Raw genomic sequence first — 24,605 nt, 5'->3', positions numbered from 1 at the left:
CTAAAGAAATAAGATTTACGTGTGTATGTGGTATGTACAAGGATGCTCATGGGAACATTTACACTAACAAAAAAGGAAATTGGAAGCATTGCAAATGTCTGTCATTAAGAGGTTGGTTAAATAAATTCTGCTGAGTTTCAGATCTATACATCTGTCATAATGAGTGAAGTACAACTCAGTTCATGGATATAGAAGGTAGTACATTAAATGCTATTGTTTAAAACAGGCCATATATAAAACATGTATAATATAATTCCATTTATGTGGAAAAAATGTGTATTTATATATTTTTTACCCTAATCTGAAAAGAATGTTTTGAAAATAGTATGATTTTTGCATTGCTGCTTTGGCAAGTAATTATTTATTTGACTTCTTGTGATACCCATTGAATGAAGAATCTGTTCTCCATGTGTGGAAATTCCAGAACTATAGTAGGTGAGCCATATGTTATCCTACATAGACAGTACTCAACTTGGGAACAGGTTTAATTCCAATGTTGAAAAATCAGTTAGGGATTCAGAACTTTCTCCTGTTTAAACACACACTCCAAAAAAAAAAGGCGTGTGTAAAAAATTGGACCTTCAGCTATTTAATGGAGAATGCAGCTGGAGTATTCTGTAAGAACTTGTGTGTGAAAATTTCCACTGAATTCTGAGATAAATTATTTTATAGTGGCCTCAGAATTTGATGACACTCATTCTTTATTTTTAAAACTTTTTACCATTTGATGCAAATATATATTATATATATATATATATACATACATGTATATTCATATAATTTCACTGAACTCCAAGCTAAATCAATCCATTTTTAAGGGACTCACAATTTGATAACATTGATTCTTTTTAATTGTTTAGATCTTGTAACCTGGATCCATGTATTCTTTTGTAATGTGTGATTCTTTTTTTTTCCTCCCTTTTTTTCCCCAAAGCCCCCTGGAACATAGTTGTATATTCTTTGTTGTGGGTCCTTCTAGTTGTGGCATGTGGGACGCTGCCTCAGCGTGGTTTGATGAGCAGTGCCATGTCCGCGCCCAGGATTCGAACCAACGAAACACCGGGCCGCCTGCAGCAGAGCGTGCGAACTTAACCACTCGGCCATGGGGCCGGCCCCTGTAATGTGTGATTCTTAATAATAAAACGAATACCTGTGACCCTCCTGCCCAGATGAAGAGAACATACCTGGTGTTTCCCAGTCCTGTGTCCCTGTGATCCACTCCCCCACCTACCATTGCACTCTTGGCAGGTGACCATTGTCCTGATATTGGATATTGATCATTCTCTTGCTTTTGTTTGCCGGTTGTCACGTTTCACAACATATGTGTGTATTTTTCAGTTCTGGCCTTAGCGTAAAAGCTGACACTGTTTCTCCCCTGAGCCCGCTGCATTCCGTCATCAGCTTTTGGCTTTTTGTTCGTTTGTTACCCAACTCATAGAAGCATTCCAGAAGATTAAAAAAAAGCGTTTTAGTCAGCATTTTTAGATGTTTTCAGTGCGCACATTGGTCAGGACATTTGGTCCACTGTGTTGGTAGAAATGGAATTGATTATATGGGGATTTAAAAATTTATTCCTTTGGTTCATTTCTGAAATAATTTTGCTTTCTGGTTAGAGACTGTGGTTCATTTGATACTAGTTATTCAAACTTTGTTTATACTTCTTTCATCTTGCACATGTTGAGATTTTGTCAAAGTTCCAGTTTTCCTTGAGTAGAATGTGTCTTCTCTAATTGTTCAGTGCAGTAAATATCCATTATTCAAGATTGTTAGTTGTGTTGTGCAGATCTTCTCTGTCGCTCATGTTGGTTTTTCCTGCTTGAAAGATAGCATTGCTGGGTACAAAAGTCAGAGTAGGTGTTATTTTCTTTCAGAAGTTAGATAGTATTTTCTACTGGAAGTTGGCTCTCATTCTTTCTTTGTAGGTGACCTATCTTTTCTCTCTGGATGGCTTTAAGACCTTTTCTTCATTTTCAGTATTTTGCAGTTTTCTTACAAACTAGGCATGGATTTCCACTTATTTTTTCCTGCTTGATCTGTGTTGTGCAGCCTGTACCTATGGGTGCGTGCCTTCTTCCTCCGTTCTGAAACGTCCTAGTTGATGTCTACTCAGATCTTGCCTTTTCTCTGTCCTTTGTTATTCCTTCTGGGATTTCATTTTAGGTCCGCATTCGAACTTCCCCGTCTGTGCCTCTGTAGCCGTTAGCTGCTCTCCTGTTTTCACCTTTTTGTCTCTGGGCTCTGTGGTTCAGGTAAATCTATCAGATCACCAGCTCTCCTTAGCTGTGACTAACTTGATGTGTAGTGCGTTTGTTGAGTTTTTATTGTTTTAAGTTTTATCCCCCCTCACCCCTCACCTTTTCTTAAGTCTGTCAGGCCATCTTTTACAGCCATTATTGTTTACTAAGCTTCCTGGCTTTCATTTTTTTTATCATTTCATATAAAGTTGATGTCTCTCTTCTGAGTCTGAAGTCCTTGGGCTTTCCATCTGTTGGTGGTGGCTTGCACCAGCTCTCATCTAGAGACATGTTTCCTTGTGTATTTGTTAGGAACTTTTATTTTGTTGAACTTCACATGTGCAACTCTTGAGGGTCTAGATTGGGGAATAGTGAACACTCCTTAGAATTATCTGTTGTTATTTCTGTTTTAGAAGAATCAGTACTTTTTATTGTTTTGGCTCTTTTATCAGGTAGAAATAAAATAATTATGTTTAGATTCTCTCTACCACCATTTCCATTCCATGAAAGAGAGAGAACTTATAATAAACTACCTTAATTTTATTATTCCGTATTTTGAAATTTCATCCAAGCTTACTGTTCATTCTGTCCCTTGTTTTGGATGACGTCCTGATGGAAACAGCATGTCAGTGGGCATATTGAGGGTTAGGTTACTGGCTGGAGATGGTTCTACGGGTGCACGTAGTTTCTTTGAAAGATGCCCTAAATGTGACTACCAGGGTGAGATATCGCAGATGATTCACTAAATGCTTTTGACCCATTTTAGAATATTCTGAAAGATCTTAATCAGCACACTCTAAAAATAAACCAGAATCCAGTTATAACCCTATTCAGTGTAGAGTAGGAGTGTATAAAAATAAGTTGTGGTGCCAAAACTCATGGCTTATTATACAGCAAAAAAAGTGTTTTACCCCGAAATCATCTTTCTTTTGCCATATAACATTTTATTCCTCCTTATCTCTCTGAACTTTCATTTGTTAAAGGTGTATTTGATTGGCAACTTTTTGTAAATAGTGGTGGCCTTTAGTGTGAAGGGCTGCGTCCCTGTTTGGTTAAGACATTGTCATAGTTGAACTAGATTTGCATCGGTGCTGCTGAACTTGTACAGAAACCATTTGGCACCATTGAAATTTCAGCTCTTAGGATGCCTGGATCTGACATGAAGTTGTCATTGTTTTCTCCTACAAATGTTTTGAGATTTAAAATGAGTGTGTCCATCCATTGTCTCCTAAAAAGCATTAAATGTAACATGATTAGTGGTTTATTTGACAAAAAGAGTGCCAGTAGGAAGTTGAAGAAGATACTGAGTCCAGAACCATGGCTGAACCCTGTGGTGGAGAATCTAAATCTGCCTGTGGAGATATGGGAGGTACCAGGGTGTACTATTTGTTGTTGATCAATCTTCTTTTATTTTTATTCCAATTTTTTATTTTTAGAAGTTTTTATTCAGATAATTGTGTTATCAGAAGTGGATTCCTTCATCTGTATTTTCTTACCTTAAAGCTTTCTGTCAGTTAAAACATTTCGAAATGGCAGCTCCAAGTGGGAAGTTCTAGATTAAAACCTGACATTTCAATGTGGGAATTATCAGCTGTCCTTTTCCAGAAAGAAGGTAAAATCAAATATAAGTCTAAGCCTGACTTATTAGAAGTACATTTTCTGTACTTCTTTAATAGATTTAATAATGTACATTTCTTCTTTTTCCACTCCAGTATATTTTTGATGATTCAAGAAGTGCTCATGTTATTGAAGACTTAGATAAACTGTTGTATTTATACTATTCAACCCGTATTTCTTGATCATCCTTCTGCCTTAGAAATGGGAAGGCAGAAATGGTCATTTTCTAACGGTTTACTGTTCCCTGTTGATATTTTAAATTTGCCTTGAATCCATCTCAGGAGACTCTTACTTTGGTAGGAATACTCCTGTCTTAGGGGTCCCCAAAACCACCCTCAAGCTCAGTCATTCATTAGACGGGTTTACAGGACTCAGAGGTTGTTGTATTTGTAGTTATAGTTTGTTATGGCAAAAGGATACAAAGGAAAATCAGGAAAGGGAAAAGGTACATGGGTCGACGTCCAGAGGAAACTAGGTGGAAGCTTCTAGGTGTCCCCTTCCAGGGGAGTCACAAAGGACATGCTTAATTCCTCCAGCAATGATGTGTGACAGCGTCACCAATGGGTCACCAGCCTAGTGCTCCCACTTGAGGTTTGGGTGTTTAAGGCTTTTTGGGGGTCAGTCTCATAGGCATACAACACCTGTGTGACCTCACGTATTCAAGCTCCAGGCCCCAGAGAGAAAGCAGATGTTCATCACGATCACATTGTTCGCGTAAACTACCGGGTCGCACTAATACGATGTGGGCCAAGGCTGCAAGTGTACAAAAGCACTCTCATCAGAAAGAGCTTTACAGGAGTTCAGTTTCAGGAGGCTGAAGGCCAGTCATGAACACAGGCCTTTTTTGGGAATGTGCAGTTTGAGCAACCCAGGCCTGCTGAGTTAACATTTTCCTACGTAACTCCCCTTTCCTTTCCTGGACTGAAATAATTTCTACTCAGTTGTTATCTCTTAATTTTAAGTGACGTTTTCTATGTAAAGCCTTCCATAGCACCTGTACATTTCGCATATAACATGTACATTTTTCAAATATTTTAAAATTAGTTTTATTAAAGTATAATATTACATACAATAAAGTCACCAATTTTAATGTACAGTTCAATGAGTTCTGACAAATGTGTATAGTTAAGCAATTTCCATCACAGTCATGATAGAGTACATTATAATAAAAACAGGGCAACTGACACTGGCTCAGTACTATTAAGCAGACTGCAGCCATAGTCAGATTTCACCAGTTTTTACACGACTTATGTGTGTGTATGTAGCTCCATGCAACTTTATCACGGGTGTAGATGCGTGTAAATACCACCATTACCAAGTCACAGAACTGTCCGGTCAACACAAAGAAACTCCCTGTTCCTTTCTCGTCACACCCTCCCCGTCCCAAACCCCTGGCAGCCATTGAGCTGTTCTCTCCACATTGTGACTGTTGTCATCTGTTGTCCCCACCAATAGAGTGTGCATTCAGTGAGAAGAAACATAAAGTCTATCTTCTTCACCATTGTATCCCCAACACAGTAAGACGTAGGCTTTCGGTGCTTCATTTATGCTGTTGAATGGCTTAGTAGTGAGCATTGAGTTTTAATGCTAATGCTCTGATATTCAGAATTTTGGATGAGATTTGTTAGAAGTCAAGAAAAAAATCCAAGAAATGCTTTGGAATTTGAGAAATCAGTTTGGTGGTGTGTGTGTGAACACTCAACATCAACTCTTGTTTTAAGAAATTGATAGGATTCTGCATACCTCTAGTATGATTTGTGGTTACCTTTCTCTTATAAATGGACAAAAAAAAAGAAACAGTAGAAACACTTGTTGTACAGGTTTTCTAGCTCTAGTCTTCTTCTGTGGTCTATTCTCAATGTAAAATTCCGAGCAATCCTTTTCAAGTGAAAGTTCACCCACTGTTACGTCTCTAAGTTCCATGTGTATGTTTTATTCACTGCTCTATGCTGGCACATGGTAGACAATCAGTAAATATTTGTTGAATGAATCAATGAATGAATAACTATTCAATGCTATGTTAAATGACATTGAATTGTGGAAAAAGTATATGACTCATTAAAACAGTATAATACTTTATATGTTTTTATAGCTTAAGTATACAAGAGAAAAATTAAGATGTTTTAATTGAGAACTGCCGTTGAGTTCCTTCATATACGGATATTCCACTCTGATCTGACGAAACTCAGGGAGGAGTTTGACAGTTGAGCCGGCGAGGCTCTGAGAGTTAAATTACTGCCTTGGATCACTCAGGATATATATATTCAGTCAGTTTCATATTTGTCTGCCCTTAGCCCATCTTCCTTACACACACTACCGAGGACTTTTGGGTTTAGTTGAGAAATCTATGTAGCTGACAAAATATTCAGAAAAGACCAAAACAAAGCATATTCTAAAGCAATGAGTTGACATATAGAATACATTAGGGAGTAATTTAGGATTAATACTTTCTGTTAGAGATGTGAGCAGTTTTTATATTAAAACCCGTGCTTAGTTCTATTGCAGAGTGAGATGAAAAAACTCATGAATATAAATACAGTACTTGCCCACAGAGGGAAGTGCAAATATATCCTATTTTTTAAGTAGGAAAGTGATATCAGCATGGAAACAAATTAATTTTAAAAAACAAAAACAATTTTCAGAGGTCTTTTCTTGAAATGCTCTTGCAAACTTGCTAGACCTGGAGTTCATAAACAGTAGTAATCCATGATGTAAAGAGGGACTAGAACACGATGACAGTGGCAGACGAGGCGGGAGGTGCGTGTGCGGCCATTCTGTTAGACCTGGGGATCCCAGGGTAATGAGTTGTGGTTCCCAGTCTGCATTAATCTCCCTTGTAGTAGCGAATATCTAAACCGTGAAAGAGTTCACAAGAAGATATAAGTACACACGGAAAGCTGAGTTGTAGGGATCACCAGACAGATGTGGTTTTTGAGTCCTAACTTTAACACTTGCTGTGTGATCTTGGGCAAATGAACCTTTCTGATCTTTATGTATACAATAGGACAACTAAAACCTACCTTGAAGAGTTATTGTAAAGTTTATAAGTAATGTCTGTAAAACACTTAGCATAGTACCTGCCCATGGTAGAGAGTCCTTAAATCATAGGGAATTCCTTTGCTATCATCTTCATTCTTTTTAGGCTTTTTCTAAGGCTGTAAATTGAGCATAATGGTGGTGTCCAATCACAGTGATGCTGTGAGGATTAAATGAGATATTGCCATAAATCTGCTTGACATGGTGCTGCATATATTTACTTCAGGCAATTATATATACGTACACACACTTCAGTGCTCAATAAATTGCATTTATTTCACAAATGAAAGCAATAAATCCTGCTAGGAGTTGGTAGGACATGAAAGGTAGTCAAGAAATGTTTTATGAAAGAAATGAACACTGAGTATAAAGAACCTTGAGTCTTGCAGAAAAATGCCTGAGCACAGCATCAGGGTGTGAACGTGCAGAGTGGTTTCACAGATCACTGTGTCTTGAGCCTGGATGACAGGGAGAGGTGCTGGACCATCAGGCAACTCCAGTGGGGTTTGTCTTTGTCCTCCCACAGAGGGAAGCTTCCCCAGGGCTTGCGGTGAGGATGAGGGGAGTTGTGGTGGCTTGTTCCATCTTGGATCACTGCACTTCAGTGTACATCCACCGCTTCAGACCATGAATGGATTTCAGACCATGGTCATAACAGCTCTGAGAGTCAAGAGTAGTACATTGTTGCTGTAGCAAAAATAACTCTCAGAACTTTTAAGTCATGTTCGTAAATAAGGGGATTAAATAAGGGGATAAAGATTCTTAATTTCTCCTTTTTTCATCTTTGCAACTAATATGAATTTGGATTTGATGAATGAAATAAAGCATGTGATTACATTTTCCCACCTGTGAATAGTGTTTAAAAATTATCTTTAAAACAATTTTGTAATGATGCATTTTCCTCAACATATAATTGGTGTTCTGCTGTGGTTTCTTTGAAGTCTGCACTAAATCATAAACTAAGATCCACCGAATGTTTCAGTCGGAACAACTGTGGTATTTCTTTAACTCATATAAATACGTCTTGATTTATCTTGTGTGCCTTTATTTTTGTGTTCAATAATAAATCTACTTATGATGTAAAAACTTAGTTTTTAAATTTGGATTTATTTTTTGCTATATAGGAGAAAGAGCCAGTTAAAGTGTAAACAAAATGATTCTAGAATTAAATCTTTGTACTTAATTTAGTGGATTGAGTAATTCAGCGCAGAAAATAAAGCAAAGGGTTTGAGAGGGAATGGTGTTTAGATCAAAAATAGCCGATGGTTGTCCACTGCCAGGTGGGTGGTCATTGCTCCTACCGTAAGAGAAGGAATGAGTAGATGAGTACACGTGCACCTCAGATTATAGATTTTTTTTTTTTTGAGGAAGATTATCCCTGAGCTAACATCCGTGCCCATCTTCCTCTACTTTATATGTGGAGCACCTACCACAGTGTGGCTTGATAAGCAGTGTGTAGGTCCATGCCTGGGATCCGAACTGGTGAACCCCAGGCCGCCAAAGGGAAGCGTGCAAACCCAACCTCTACGCCACCAGGCCGGCTCTTTGGGTTATAGATTTTTGGTACATTAAAGAGCGTATTCACATCTGAAGACTTTTATTTTCTCTGTAAAGAGAGATGTGGCAGGTTGACTGGAGAAAGTATGAATCACTGTGTTCACAAACTTCCTAGGCAAGCATTGTTGAATTTCCAGACAGTTTCAACTGACTCTTCAAAGTCTGTCATCGTGAATTTAAAGCGAAGCTTATACTGTAGTTTCTCCAGTTGCCTGGCAGTAACCATGGAGAAGGAGGTGTGTGGTTTGTTTCAGTATATGTTGTTTTTGTCTGGCAATTAAAGTAAAGGGATAATGGGAGATTGGGGAGTTGGGAGTCTTTGCAGGGGAAGGTCTGAATGGTGAACTATCCAACATAAGGTAGGCAGAGTAATTAACTGGGAGTAGAAACCTTTTGAGCGGCTCTGGTGGTCAAGTGGTTAAGAGTTGGCGCTCTTACTCCCAGAGCCTGAGTTTGTTTCCTAGTCAGGGAACCACACCACCCATATGTTGAATGTCATACTGTGGTGGCTGCTTGTCACTGTGATGCTGAAAGCTATGCCAACAGTATTTGAGATCCCAGCAGGGTCACTCATGGTGGACAGGTTTCAGTGGAGCTTCCAGACTAGACAGACTAGGAAGGATGTGGCTACCTGTTTCCCCAAAGCTTGGCCATGTCAACCTTATGAATAGCAGCAGAGCATTGTCTGATAACGGCACCAGAAGGGGAGAGGGTGGCCAAAAAGACCAGGCAGGGCTCAGCTCTGCTGTCCACGGCTGCTAGGAGTCAGGATCTACTCGATGGCAGTAACAACAACAACCAATTTCTTGAGCAAGTGAACTGACAGGCTAGGAGGTAATAGTTGAAGATCAGGATCTTTGGAATTTTTTCCAGGGCAGAGGTCAACACACTTTTTCTGTTAAGGGCCAGAGAGTAAGTATTTTAGGGTTGAGGACAAGAGGCAAAATCAAGAGTATTATGAAACACTTACATAACAAGAGACAAGACTAATGTCCACAAAGTTTTGTATATATTAGTTAACTGCAGGGTTTTGTGATAAGGTCTACTAATGAGAAGAATGGAGTTCCTTTTTTGGGGAGAGGTAACATTTCAGTTAATTGAGGTTCAAAATGAGTGCTCCTGTCATCAAAACCAGCTGCAGATGTTAATCTGGCAGTGCTGATCTATAAGGAGATGTTATGTATTTCATCTTCGAAAGTGTCTTCACACTGAATAGGTGCTCTCAGATACGGATACCAGCCCGTGAGTTAGTTTAGTTGAGTATAATCATTGCTTAGAAGACATTTATGGAATTCTATTCTATAGAATAATTCTTCTCTTTAGATTAGACTTTAAGTATTTTATGAACTTGCAGATTAATCACTTACAGTAGATGGGTGGAAGCACTTCAGTTGCAGAGTTAAATGGATTTTGGAATATGTAAATTTTCTTTGCTATTGCCTTGAGGTCCAAAAAATGCTACTGGGACTGAAATTTGAGTTCAAAAAATATGTGCATTACAAATTTACATGGAATGGAGCCCTCTCTCCTTGTTTTCACTTGTGACAGTGTGGGAGGGGTATAGAGCAGCTTGACAGTCTTGTGATTCAGTGGTAGCTGTTTCTTAAAGTCCCATGGAAATGCTCATAGATTGTATCAGCTCTTCTTAGTAGGGAACCATTTTATTTCTTTAAATAATTTTTAGCATTACTCATTTTTATATCCAGCATCTAGCATAACTACTGACAGTGTGTCAAAGTGTGCAGAAGGCACCCAGTAAACAGTTAGCGAGTGAATAAGTCTAACCTGTGTTCCTTTAAAGCAGCTTTGTTTTTCCCATTCCTTTCTATTGTAGGTGAAGAGTGATTATATGTTAGAGATAGCTGATCAAGTGGACCAGGACATTGCTTTGAAGTTGGGTTGTCTAGAAATACGGTAAGGTGCTAACTATACATTGACGTCTTTATTCATCGATGTTTTCATTATTTTTGGAAATTATCCAAATATTTTCATTTTCCTTACAAAGATTATCAATAAAATTTGAGTAAAAATTTGAGAAGATTCTGAACTAGGTTGACATTGCTAATTTTGGAAATCTTAAGAGTCTTTTAAAATGATATTTCATTATATTTGAAATGGAATGATTTATAAGAGTGTAAGTATGTAAGAAAATATAAGACAGCACTCTCCAGTAGAAACTTCTGTAATGATGGAAATAGTCTATATTTGTGTGATCTCACATGCTAGTCACTAGCCAGAGGTGGATACTAAGTACTTAAATGTGCCTAGTGCACATTAATTTAAATTTAAACATAAATAGGCACATGAGACTAGTGGCCACTATGTTGGACAAAACAGATTTAAAGGAATGGAAATCTGAGAATATGTTTCTTACTTCTGATAACGTTTGTCACTGTTTGTCATATATTATTTTAAATATATTTTAAATTTTGAATAAAAGAATATTTTACCTTTGTCAGGGATAATTTTAATTAAAATTACCTTGGGTTGCTAGTTTAAGATGAGTTGGTTAAACTAGCTAAAATTTGATTATGTATACTTAAAACAGTTACCAATAATTTTCCCCGGAGATACTATTTTTTATATTGCATAAAGCTATTAAGTAACAGTTCCTACAAGGACCCAAAGATTATGAAGTATAACTCAACTCTTCATTAACACTGGTTTTCACTCTTAAGTCTGTCCCTCTCACTGGTCTCTTCATGTTCCTACCACCTCTCTTGGCCCTCTTCACAGTTCTAGCTTGGAAAGGATCCTTGGACATTCTATTCCTATTACAAACAGTACTGTAATGTATTACCTGGAAAAGCAGTCGGGAAGCGTGAGCTCCGATGTGAATGGCAGTGGTTCCGCTCCTGGTTCTAAATGACTTTCTCCTCCTTCCCAGTCTAGACTCTCCCACGTTATGTTTACCCCTCTCCTCTTCACCTTTGTTCAGTGTCACTGATTCAAGTCTTGGACTCTGAAGGAAAAGCCTGACAAATTAAGGACCCCTTCAGAGCCCCCCACACATGAATAGAAAGCAAGCGAACAAATTAAGTGACTCTTTTGGGCTCTTTTTTACTTTTCATCTAAATCTAGTACATTCCATTTTAAGTAGGCCAAAGAAAAACGTCAAACAAATTTAAAAAGCAAAACTAGTATTCATATTATTCCAGACAGATTTGAAACAAAGTCTTGTTGACTGTGCATTCTCCTATAAAATTACATCAGATGATTTGTAATATCCATGTATCCCAGAGCAGCTGAATCCAGACCTTGTTCTTTTGTGAGATGCTGTGTACATGCAGAGAGAATCCCACCCACTTGTGGCAGGTTTTGTAGAGAAAGGACTTGGTTCCACTAAGACCTGAAACTGCCTGAACATGTAATTTGGAGTAAAAAGGTAAAATGCAGGCTGTAAACGTTCAGAATGGTAGGCAGCACCTGTTCCCCAGCAGCCTGGCATCTCCGTCATGGGGCCGGGCCTGCTGTGATTCTTGTTACCTGTCTGACACAGGTGCGCCTCCACAGGAGGAGGTGTGGGCCACACCTGGCCACAGCAGCGGTCCGATGTTCCTGTAGCTGTTCTGCTCGTCTGTGCTGTCCCTCGAGAAAAGATGCAGTACGACACAGCAAATGTAGCTCTTCTCTTTTAGAACTGGAATCTTGTTTCTCACCTTTACAAAAAGCCAGACCTGCTTCAGGTTAAAAGGGAAAATGAGAGTGTTAAATAGAAACAAGATCTGTGTTAACTGACTTATGTTTCATTGAGATATAGGAATAATGCTGTGAATCACATTCTTTCTGTATTCATAATTTATCTGAATGTTTGTGGCTGAGCCACAAAGTAGTTAAGTCGCCCCCCCTTGCAGTTTTTATCATTTAACAGCATAGGCCTTCCTTATGCGTAGCTGTAAATTTGTGTCTTCCCTGGTTTTAGGCGATCGTACTGGGAGATGCGGGGCAATGCACTGGAGAAGAAGTCTAACTATGAAGTGTTAGAGTGAGTATGACGCGCCCTAAGCTGCACCTGCAAGTATTCAGAGCCGGATGTTCTGCCAGCTGTAGTGTTTATCAGTTTATCTTTACTTAAATTAAATAGTAAATCTGAAACACTGCCATTTCTAAAACTTTTATATCTGGAAGAGGGGGAGTCTTATTAAGAAAAGATTTCTTGATGACATTAGTTGTATAAGCAAAATTTAAATTTGTTGATAAATGTCTTAAGGCTCATAATGTCTGTGGTATGTTAATACATACAAAATAAACTTTTTTATCTATGTAGATTTAATCATTGGGATGAAAGTTTCACTTCTAATTTATGTTGAACTATAGAGTTGCCTAGAAATTGCCTAGAAATTATCAGTTATATTCTCTTTATGATCTCACTATGGAATTTTTTTCTTAGTGAAAAAAAGTGGAGATGTGGGAGTTATTTGTTGCTCATGTATCAGAAAATTTAGAATAACTGAAAACTTTTCCAATAATGAAATTAATTTGTCTATTAGACTGTCATATTAGGTTGTTTTAAATGTAGATAAGCCAAGCTAGAGCTTACGTCTTGGGAGGCTAGAAGTTCTGCTCTTCATCTTTCGGTAACTGATTTAGCAAAAGAGAGTCGATATTTGTTATATCCTAGTAAAAGTCAGTTTTATTTTTATTAGCAGTGGTGCAACTGTTTGCCAGCACTTTCTTTTCTGACCATGTTGTTCCTGAAGTCCTTGTGCTTGTTGGAATACGTTGGTAAAGTAAAGTGAAAGATTATCCATAGCTGCTCTCCTGTAGTAGAGACTCCATGTGGCCTTGGGTTTTATTTGGACTTTCTAGGTCAGCCCAACTACTACCACACTGTGAAAGTTTAATATCCCACCATTTTGAAAACAAGATTTTGCAGAGGAGTTATGGTCATTTAAAAATAAAACTAGAAATAAATATTTTTGGAAATTTGTTATAAAGCAGGTACAGCTATTTGAAATAATAACTGGTGGTAGTAGCTATGACGGTTACTTTTTGTAATTACATGAGCCTCCTTTGTGCCAAGTTGTGACGAGTGAATGAGTGCGACCTAGGCAGTGTGTCCTGTCAGTATGCGGAAGGCTGATCCGTCCCTTGACTTCCGAGGGCGATATGCTGGGATAGCACAGACTCTTGACGGTGCCCAGCACATGATGGACACTCCCCAAATGCTTATGATTGTCTGTTTATGAACATACCTGTCGTGTTTACTGTGTCTCGTAACGGGTTAGATAAGGACAAAAAGGAATTGGTTGGAGTTGAACGAAAAATTTTAGAGATCAACTAGGAAATGTTACTAGGTAGAGTTACTTTAAGTAGAATTTCCCTGCCCTTCACTTGATGGCATGGAAGTAATGATACCATTAATTAAAAAAAAGAAGCAAAACAAAACTAACATTCACTGTGGTTTAGATTTTTGTTTAAAATTGACACATTCTTCAGCGTGAAAGACTCTTCTTAGTGCTTAAAGTGTAGATGACCAGAATTGAAGGAATCCTTGAGGGCCTTGTCTTAGATGAGTACTAGATCTGACCTCAGTTCAAAAGCAGGTTCAGGAAAAACAAGAGTAGTTGTCCCTGTTTGCTTATTTGGTTGATTCTCTTTTCCTTTTCCATTTATTTCTTTAGTCATTAGTTCATTTAACAAACATTATTGAGCATCTGCTGAGCCCTTGGCAGCTAAAGTTGGAGATTCAGAAATTAATAATACAAAATTTTCATCCTCAGGAACCTAACAGCTAGAAGGGAGACTCTCAGAAGTAAAATTAAGCAAAATTATAAAATAATGTACTATGAACTAAAGTAGAAGTTTCTAGAGGGTGTGTACCTGATGTCCGCAATGGTTTCATGGGGAGGTATTGTCCACCTCTGAGTCTCAGAGGAGCGTGGGCAGATGGAGGTTACTGAGCATGTGCCGAGCCAACAGGGGAACAGAGATCCGTATTTGCGACGGCACCTGAAATGATCAGATAACGGCTGGAAGACCAAAAGTTTGTTGTGGATAGAACATCTTGCCCGTAGGGGACGAGAGGAGTGTGTGTGTTAGGGGCCGCATCCTGAACAGTCTCCTACCATCTCATATGGTCTCCAGGACTTGGTCCTTGAGCACTGCTGACTCATGGAACTGTTTTAAGCAGGACAGTGGTATGAGGAGATTTGTTTGAGAATTCCATGTTCTTGAGATTGGAATTTTATTAAAGAAGGCTAAAAATGGAAGCAGGGAACCAAGAAATCATTGCATCTCTCCTTTTCATTTAAGAAAGAATGTGGCTCTGTCGTAGGCACCATAGCAGTGGCCATGGGATGGAGATTACCTGAGTCAGAGTCTCCATGGCCAGCTGGCTGGTGAAATTTGGGTGAAGAAGGCAAGGGAGGAGGAATCCAAGGACTCTTGGTTTTCCGTCCTGGGCCAGTGGGGATGTCAGTCACACAAACAGTTGCATGCTTGAAGGGGAAGAGGATAAGTTGTTTGGGGCTGTTGATTTTCAGTTCTGAGGGAACATTTGTGTCTTTTAAATGAAAAAGGAAGGAGAAATGTTGGTTTATTTCATATGTTGTAAATCGCTAATACCAACAGCCTTAAAAATCTCTGATAGTAACAAATGCTTAGATCTTGGTTTCTAATATCATTCTTAAATAAAAGGAACCAGGGCTCCTTGGGAAAAGGCCTGATTTGAGGGAGGGGAGGGAGAATATTAGATGAGGCTAGAGCATCTTGTAGTGCCAGAAAAGAGGAAGTGCTCAAAAAACCAAACAGTGAGGCTCTGTCAAAGCATCACAAGAGCCAACTAAAGGAGCTCCCAGTGACTAATCTGGGACAATGCGAGCAACAATGAATGACACAGTCTTAGATTATAGCCCAGAGTGTGGAGTAAATATCCGTGAGTCCATACTAATATAAATAAGCAGAAGTGACAAATTCCCATACAGAATAACTCCAAACAATTTATGTAGTTATGACCCCGAAGGAGGCAGGGCATAAAATCCCACCCTTAAAGTATGGGCCGTACTTGGTGACTTGTTTCTAAAGAATGGAAAGTGGGTGTGGGGAGAAAGTACCTTGACATTGGAGAAATCTGACAGAGACCACCTTACCCTGCTGAGCCAGGTCGGCATCAACAGTGATAAGGCACGATGGAATGTACCCTTGATGTGATCTGTTGAGAATGACGCTTCACCTCTATTGACTTCTTCCCAGAAACCCATAACTCCCATCTAATCATGAGAAAAGCAGATAATTTCCAGTTGAGAGACATTTTACAAAATTGGACCAGACTAGTACTCTTGAAAACTGTCAACATCATCAAAAACAAGGAAAGTCAGAGAAACTGACACAGCCAAGAGGAGCCTAAGGAGATGTGATGATTAAATTGGATCCTGAAACAGAAAAATGATGATAGGGAAAAATTAATAAAATGTGAATAAAGTATAGAGTATATTAGTAATAATATCCTAATATTGATTTACTAGTTGTGACAGATATACCATAGTAATGCAAGATATTAACAATAGGGAAACCTGGGTGGGGAGTATTCGAGGATCTCTCTGTACTATCTTTGCACTTTTTCTGTAAAGTCTAAGACTATTGTAAAATAAAAAGTTTATCTCAATTGAAAAAAATGATGAGAGAACTGAGGAGGCAAAAAGCCAGCAGATAGTTAGAGATGACGATCTAAAAAGGTCCAGTCCGTGGTGAGTAGTTCTGTGAAGTCAGAAGAGGAGTGCTAGGTCAGTGACCTGGATTATGAATCACCTCGCAGAGTCAGAGTGACAGGGTGCCAGGAACACCTGTGCTCATCCTCAGGGTTGCTGTGGAAGCCTGTCTTGTTGCAGGGACTGGGGAGGAAGAATGATGTGATTTGTATTCTGCCCTGTGTCTGTGAGAGGCCAAGGGAGGAACGTGAAAGACAGTGTCTGTGTGAGAGCCAGGGGTGTCACAGAAATGAAGTGAGCCAGATGTACTCTAAAAGGGGACAGGGTTACAGGAAAATGAGTGTCGGAATGAAATCTCCATTGACAATGCAGCAAGAACAGGCAGGTATCCATCAAGGTAGGGTGGTGGATGGTGTGTTTGGAGAGAGGAGGATGTTTTTGAAATGAGAGTCAAAAATTGCATTAAAGTTGGTGTAAATTTGGCTTATTTTTAGAAATTACAGAAATTGAGGCAACAGGAGAATAGACATATGGGGGAGGACAAATTGGGGTATTAATCAGTGCCTCCAAAACCTCAGAGTTTCCGTGGGGGTCAGTGAAATGGAGCATGTGGGAATTAACCATACATCAGTAAGGGCTTGCGGTGGTTATTACCTGCAAATAGGAGAAATAGGTACGGCGTGATTTTGTCAGTTAGACACGTCTTCCTAGAGGGTATGAATGAAAAGTTGAATCCTCTGTTGTTTTGAAGTGGCTGTTTTGTTTTAGTTCTTATATATTTATGATATTTAAATTAAGTAAACATGATAGTTAAGGAAGAGAAGGGGGAATTTGAGACTTGCATTTCCATGAAACTCCGCTGCTCATTTTGCTGCACCTTCTTTCTCAATTCCTATGCCTTTGCCTCACTGTAGTGGTTCTTTGTAATTGTATAAATTGTGTGAACTCGCACATTTGTGTGAGGTGAGAGGTGGACTCATAGAGCGGGCTCTACAGCAGAGCATCTGGGTTCTAGTCCCAGTTCCACCCTTGACTAGCTCTTCTGCTTATTGACCTCGGCTTAGCAAAGTTCTCGATGTCTGTTTCTAAATCTGTAAAGGGGGGGTGGTGCCTATGTGCGTATTGGGTTGATGTGGGGAGTTAAGGGAGATAATCCATGTCAAGAGCTTAATATTACTGTCCAACACTGAATAAATGTTGCCCATAATTATCATTGTAATCATTATCCAGAGGAGAGAATGATTGTCAGTCATAATGAAAACCAAATTGTGTAGAGTTTTTTCAGAGTATTTTTATTTATTTTTTTGGTGAGTAAGATTAGCCCTGAGCTAACATCTATTGCTAATCTTCCTCTTTTTTTTGCTTGAGGAAGATTAGCCCTGAGCTAACATTTGTGCCAGTCTTCCTCTACTTTATATATGGGATGCCGCCACAGCATGGCTGACAAGTGGCTTAGGCTTGCACCCTGGATCTGAACCCACAAACCTGGGCCGCTGAAGCAGAGTGCATCAAACTTAACCACTCGGCCACGGGGCCAGCCCCCCTCGAAGAGTATTTTTAAGAAAAAAATCATATAAAAGAATATCAGAGTTCATCTCCACTAGGCCACAGGGCGGGCCCCTGGAAGAGTATTTTTGAACTTTTTTTTTTTTTTTTTTTAAAGATTTTATTTTTCCTTTTTCTCCCCAAAGCCCCCCGGTACATAGTTGTATATTCTTCGTTGTGGGTCCTTCTAGTTGTGACATGTGGGACGCTGCCTCAGCGTGGTTTGATGAGCAGTGCCATGTCCGCGCCCAGGATTCGAACCAACGAAACACTGGGCCGCCTGCAGCGGAGCGCGTGAACTTAGCCACTCGGCCACGGGGCCAGCCCCCCTCGAAGAGTATTTTTAAGAAAAAAATCATATAAAAGAATATCAGAGTTCATCTATTAACTAAATTTTGAGCCCTTTTAAAATAATTTTTAATGTCTTTGTTTAGAAGGATAATAACACCTTCTAGCTGAGAAAATTGAGACCTCCCTGTCACATAGGGAGGAATCTTCCAATCGCATCAGCGAGTGTTAACCACCTGCAGTCTTTGTAAATATTCTTAGAGCCCCCTTTTTAGTACACGTGTGCCAATGAAATATGTAGCTTAATATACAAGTAACGACACTAGACGTGCATCCTGCTGTTTTATTCAACCTTATGCTGAAGAGATGTTTCCATGTGACTAAATATAAATATACATTAGCATATTATTCCATCAAATTGATATATAATACCGCATTTGATCAGTCACCTAATGGGAGACGTTCAGGTTAATAACAATTATAAGGCAGTGTTGCCATTTTTTTTGTTGTTTGTTGTCGCCTGATAGGCCACGAATAGCTTGTTTTATTCACATTAGTTTGATTACTCTCGATATTAAACACCTTTCCATATATGGGACATTTTCTATTCCTTTTGTAAATTGGCTGTAGTTTCGTCAGTTTTTCCAATGTATTTATGTTTTTTTAATTTAATATTGAGGTCTTTGTCATGTTAACCCTGTTTGTAATATATGTCCTATATGTTCTTTCCTGTTTTGTCTTTGTCCTTCAGCTATGATTATATGGCTTTTCATCATACAGAAGTTTTTCTTTTGTTAATGTAGTAAAATCTATCAGTTATTTTCATTTTGATTCTTGAGTTTTAAGATGTGATGTTTTTTCTAAAACTTTTGTGGATTCATTTATATTTTTACATTCCAAAATGTGTAGGTTTTTCTTTTTTCTTTTTTTTTTCTTTTTGTTTTGTTGTTGTTGTTTTCTGAGGAAGACTGGCCCTGAGCTAACATCTGTGCCCATCTTCCTCTGCTTGATATGTGGGACGCCTACCACAGCATGGCTTGCCAAGCGGTGTCATGTCCACACCTGGGATCCAAACTGGCGAACCCCAGGCCACTGAAGTGGAATGTGCACACTTAACCGCTGCGCTACCGGGCCAGCCCCTAGGTTTTTCTTAATGTTATCTTTTTAAATTAACTTTTAGCTTAGTTGCATTATGATCAGAAAGAGTGGTCTGTGTGGTAAGAACTTCTTTGGCTTTTGTTGAGACTTTCTGTGTAAACTAGTGTAAGATCATTTCCCTCCAGTATCTTATGATAAAATTTCAAGCATACAAAAAGTTGAAAGAATTGTGCAGTGAACACGTGTATTTCTACCCCCTAGATTCTGCAAGTATTTACATTTTGGTATGCAGTCCTGTGTTACTTTAACAGTGGGGGTGTGTTCTGAGAAAGGTGTTGTTAGCTGATTCCATCATTGTGCAGACATCACAGAGTGCACTTACGCAAACCTGGATGGTGCAGCCTACTGCACACGTTGGCCAGATGGCACTGACCTTATGGGAGCATCCTCACGCCGTTCATCGTTGCCCAAAATGTTACCATGTGGTACGTGCCTGTATTTGCTGTGTGTGATCAGTTTCTATAAATGTTTCAGTGTGGCTTAAAAAATATATTTTCTAAGCGAGCTTGTTAATTGTCTTTACTGGTATTTTTTCTCTTGACATATCAATAATTAAGAGAGGTGTGTATCTCCCTCTATGATAGTGGCTTTGCTACTTTTTCTTGTAGGTCTATTAATTTTTGCTTTATATTTTCAAGTTTTTAAATTAAACATCCAAACAGAATGCTTACGTCTTCTTGGTAAATTGAATCTTCTGTCTTTATTTAGAGATCCTTGGTATGCCTGATAATATTTTTTTGTTTTGGGTTTTCTTTGGTCTTAAAGTCTGTTTTGCCTTCTTTAGGTTAGCATTGGCCTAGTTTATATTTTCCATTTCTTACTTTTAATTTTTTTATGTCTTTATACTTTTTAAGGTGTGTTCTCTTATAAATTTCATAGAGCTGGATTTCTTAAATCCAGTTTGCTAAATCTTTTTAATTGATAGAGTTAATACATTTATATTTATTAGGATGAACAATGTATTAATTTATTTGGACTGGCTTGTGTTATCTTTATTTCTACCGTCTTTCTTTTTTTCTTAAATTTTTTTGATTTTTGGGTTGGGGTTGTGTATATCTATGGTTTGATTTGGTTTGGGGTTTTTTTTTTCTTAGTTGGTTTTCTTATTCCAAGTTTTATTCTCTAATGATTTGGAAGTCTATAAAGTATTTCTGTTCTTTTATTAGTTACCCTTGCATTTTAATTTTCTGTGTCAACTTAACCAAACCTAGATTTTAAAATTACCTTCCTGCTCTCTTAAACAACACAAGGACTTTGGGACATCCCACCTCTCCCCATCTCCTTCCAAATTACTTGCCATTTCTCCCATTATTTTAGTTCTTTCTTTACTTAAACCCCAAATATTAGATACTGTTATTATTTTATACAGACATTGTTTTTTGGCTATCCCTGCATGTTTATTGTGTTCCTGCTTAGACATTCTTTTCCTTTTCCTTCAAATATGTTATTCAGATTGTTGCATTTCCTCTGCTCTCTAGAGAGAACATTCCGTTATGGCTGTCGTCAGGTCTCTCTTGATGCATCTTTGGGTTGCTCCTTCTATTAAGATCAGCTCCTTATTTTTGGTCTTTTCTGGTTTCACCCACGTCTTAGACTTGGATTTCTTTTTATAAAATCCAGCTTGGAACAAGATGTGCTTCTTGATTCTGCGGATTCGCGTTTTTCATCTGGAAAGTGTCTGCCGTTCTCTTTGTCAACTGGATATACTTTTCGACCTTTGTATTTGTTAACATCTTTCATATTTTCCATCTCTACTTCTCTCTGTGGCATTGTGTGTATAGTTTCTCTGGGTTTGTCTTCTAAATCCTTAATTCCCCCTTACGTAGTGCCTTTCTGTCGTACCTTGTCCATTCAGTTTTTCATTTCCCCATTTACATTTTTCACTTCTAGAAGTTCCATTTTTTGTAATGTCATCTGCTTTTCATTCCTGGTAACCTCTTGTTGCATGCTCATATGTGATTGTGGGGTTTACTTCTTCTAGCTTTTCACGCACAGTTTTATGTTCTGTATCTGACAGTGACTTTGGGGCAACGAACTGTGTCAATCTGCTGTTACTCTGACTCTCAAGCCCCCAGGTGGCTTGAATCCAAGCCTGGTGGCCCAAGATAGAATGCGCAGGGCTCCAGAGGGGCTTCACTTGTGCTGCTGTGGCTTCTGACGAGAGCCAGGGAATGGCACAGCTCCAGCCTCCCTCAGGTGCGAGCTCAGGGCCCGAGTGCCAGGTGCATCATCCCACCTTACAGGCAGCCTCAGGTCCAAGTCCCCGAGCAGGTTTGCGCAGCCACCAGCCCCGGTGCTCATCCCCCCAGACTGAAGGGGGTGTGGGACAGGGTCCTTCAGACCTACCTGTTTATCCCTGTGTTGGTTAAACAGTCTTTGCTCCAGCTCAGCCTCTCTTCTAGTATCAGATTTCTTTTTCTTAAAGTATATTATTTAGAAGTTCTTTCATATATGTCTTTTGGTGATAAAATTCTGCTTTTGTCATCTTGTAATTTTCTTTATTTTACCCTTGTTTTTGAGAGAGAGCTTTACTCCATTAACAATTCTAGATTGTTACAGTTTCTCAATAGTTTAAAGCTATTCCCTCGGTTCTGTCTTCCACCGCATCTGTTGAAAAGGCTGCTGCCAGGGCTTTAAAAGTGGTGCAGGCCGGGGCTGGCCCCGTGGCCGAGTGGTTAAGTTCGCGCACTCCGTATCAGGCGGCCCAGTGTTTCGTTAGTTCGAATCCTGGGCGCGGACATGGCACTGCTCATCAGACCACGCTGAGGCAGCGTCCCACATGCCACAACTAGAAGAACCCACAACGAAGAATACACAACTATGTACCGGGGGGCTTTGGGGGGAAAAAAAAAAAAAAGAAAAAAGAAAATCTTAAAAAAAAAAAAAGTGGTGCAGGCTGAGAGGATAGTCTGGCCCTGCAGGTGTTATGGCTGTCCTGTGCAGGAGCCTGGCAGCCTAGGGCCTCTGGGCAGGGGGCAGGGCGTGGGGGGCTCAGCATCACTCTGTCCTACTGCTTTTTATTAGGAACTTGGAGTCATTTAGAAATTTACGTATTTCCTCAGTACAGAAAAGAATTATACATGAATGCAGAATATTACTTGTTCATTATCAGTTTTTCATGGTTCTCTTTTTCCTTGATAATAAGGAGAAAAATTATGAAATAGTCCTTATAGTTGCTTAGTTTCTACCAGAAAATTTAAAGACAGTCGCAGTTATTTACAGCCTAAAGAAGAATATCCCTTCAACTTTACCACATTTCAAAATAGCTATTTTGAATTATGCTAAAAATAATGAGTCTCAACTTTTGAGAGAGGGAAAAGGACTGTCTAGAAACCTCTGTATTTTTCTTTTTTTAAACCACCTAAACCTGGGTAGAACCAACAGATCTTTTCCGTAGGCAGAGGGGAAGTAATGGCAGTGAATTCCACTGGCCCTGGAACTTCAGCCAGTCCTCAGGGCTCCCACTACCAGAGAACAAACTGGAGTGGAACACACGAGACTGTCAGTGACATCTTTTGTAAATCAGCGGCAAGGGAGAAGAAGGAGCTGTCACAGGAGGTCAGATCAGATATTTAAGAAAAATATTTGTCATCAAGCTTAAAAATAGCATTGCTGATGGCAAATTAAACCAAAAAGCCAATAATACAGTATTAAAATTATAGTTCCTAATGTGATATTGCAGAAGGAAGAATCTTATGTACCAATGATTCTTCTCCAAGCTACAGAACCACAGTGTGAAATTATTTTAAATGAACCACTGACTTTTTAATTCTGCTCATTTCCTTATCAAGTGGTTTGCCTTTTTGAGAAATTCATTTTTAATCATCTTTACGTGTAATGTATTTTGCTGTAGTTTGTATAACTCTCTCTCCTCTACTAGGATGTGAGCTACATCAGTGTAGGGGACCTCTCGGTATTCCCAGCACTTAGCAGAGTATCTGACATTTATTAGGTATTCCCTAAATATTTCTTGAATGAATAAATTTGTGATTTAAAATTAGCCTAGGCTAATTATGGTTTTGTATTATTTTCATGTTTTTCATTGTCTGTCTTGTCAATAGTAATCCAGTACTTTCTTTAGAGGCTTATAATAATATATCAAAGAAAGGTATGCTGATGGATTTTGCACAAATTGACAGTGGTACTAAGATAGAAGGTCCTTTCTCTTTCATACACATCAATTCCCAGGCAGTCGGTGTTTTTCATCACCAGGGTGCCAGGCTCCTTTAATCTTGCCATTCCATCATTTGTAGCATGCCTCCTCATGGCCTAGGATGGGTGCTGGACCTTAGCCATCACATTTGTATTCCAGCCCCAAGAAGGAGGGAGAGATGAACATTCCACAGCACTCTCCCCCGTGAAGAACACAAATGTGTATATAGTGCATTCCCTTTGTGAAACATTGGCCGAGACATAGTCACGTGACCACACCTAGCTACAAGAGAGGAATGCAGTACTGTACCTGGCCAGAAGACAACTTTTCATTATCCAGCATGAAGGAGAGAATATCATTAAGGAGCGAATAGAAATCTCTATTGCACGTAGAGAATTTTAATGCTTACCAGTTTTTAAGAGGCTTAAAGGATCATTTAGAGGTTAAAGTACCTCAGTGGTATTTTTGAATTGAAGATACTCAATTCTGAGAGTTTTGGGGTGAGGATAAGATAGGGATACTGCATGAAAGCACACCGTTTAGTTATATTTTAATGTCAGTTTTGGTTGCTTTTTCACTTGGGCTTTAAATCTTTGAGGAATTGTGTCTACAATGTATTAAACAAAGCCAACAGACAAGGCCAGAGTCTTCTCAGAAGTATTGCTGAAGGAGAAATGTTTATCCTTGATGTAAGAATTCACTTACAATAAGCTTAATTACTTTTTAATATGTAAATGAAGCCTATTCCAGCCTCAGGCCTCTAGAAGTCTCCTGTGTTAGGGGTTTGTGGACGTGAACACACATGTGCAGGCCAAGGCTGCGGGCTGGGAGTATCCAGGCAGCCCCTGAGTGCGTGCAGAGAGCTCATTGTGGCGCACAGGGGAGCCCGGGTGGCAGGGACAGCTGCGGTGCTGAGAACTGCTGGGCCAGTCGCCCTCCCACACCCGGTGGAGCGAGCACCGCCCTTTGGCCCTCTCGCCTGGACCGCTCTGAAGGGCAAGTGTGGTGTGAAAGGGGATTGCAAGGAAGTGACAGTCATCAGCGCTGAGACGTGGAAGGCAAAGCTTTGAGGCTGAACAAAAGGGAAAGAGAAGGAAGGCCCCCCAGTCAGCAGAGGTCTAAATATTTCACTCGAAGGACAGAGGTAAATTAAACATTAATTTAGAAATCTGGTTAAAGTTAGCACATGTATGATTTTAAGTCCCAGAAACCCTGCCTCTCACCAAGGGAATGTCTCGGTTTTGAGAGTGCTTCGTGCTCTTGCACAGTCAGCTGTTCACAGTAGCATTTCTGCCCCTAGTCTAATGTGGGGCCGCTGTGAGTGGGTGAGTACAGCCTTGCTCTCTTGGAAGCTTCAAACCACAATGA

General features: G+C 39.3%; 1 protein-coding gene across 48 annotated transcripts in view; it reads left to right on the top strand.

Moving 5' to 3' along the window:
- PTK2 (protein tyrosine kinase 2) overlaps positions 1-24,605 on the top strand; it is a 279,886-nt gene that overhangs the window by 121,057 nt on the left and 134,224 nt on the right. For all 48 annotated transcript variants that reach the window (XM_070631065.1, XM_070631067.1, XM_070631054.1 and 45 more), the window contains 2 exons: positions 10,279-10,358; positions 12,367-12,429. In XM_070631065.1, coding sequence (XP_070487166.1) covers positions 10,279-10,358; positions 12,367-12,429 — 143 coding nt within the window. The remainder of the gene's footprint in view (positions 1-10,278; positions 10,359-12,366; positions 12,430-24,605) is intronic.

Source organism: Equus przewalskii, chromosome 8 (assembly GCF_037783145.1).
Source record: "Equus przewalskii isolate Varuska chromosome 8, EquPr2, whole genome shotgun sequence".
Lineage (NCBI taxonomy): Eukaryota > Metazoa > Chordata > Mammalia > Perissodactyla > Equidae > Equus > Equus przewalskii.
This window is presented reverse-complemented; position numbering and strand designations above follow the sequence as displayed.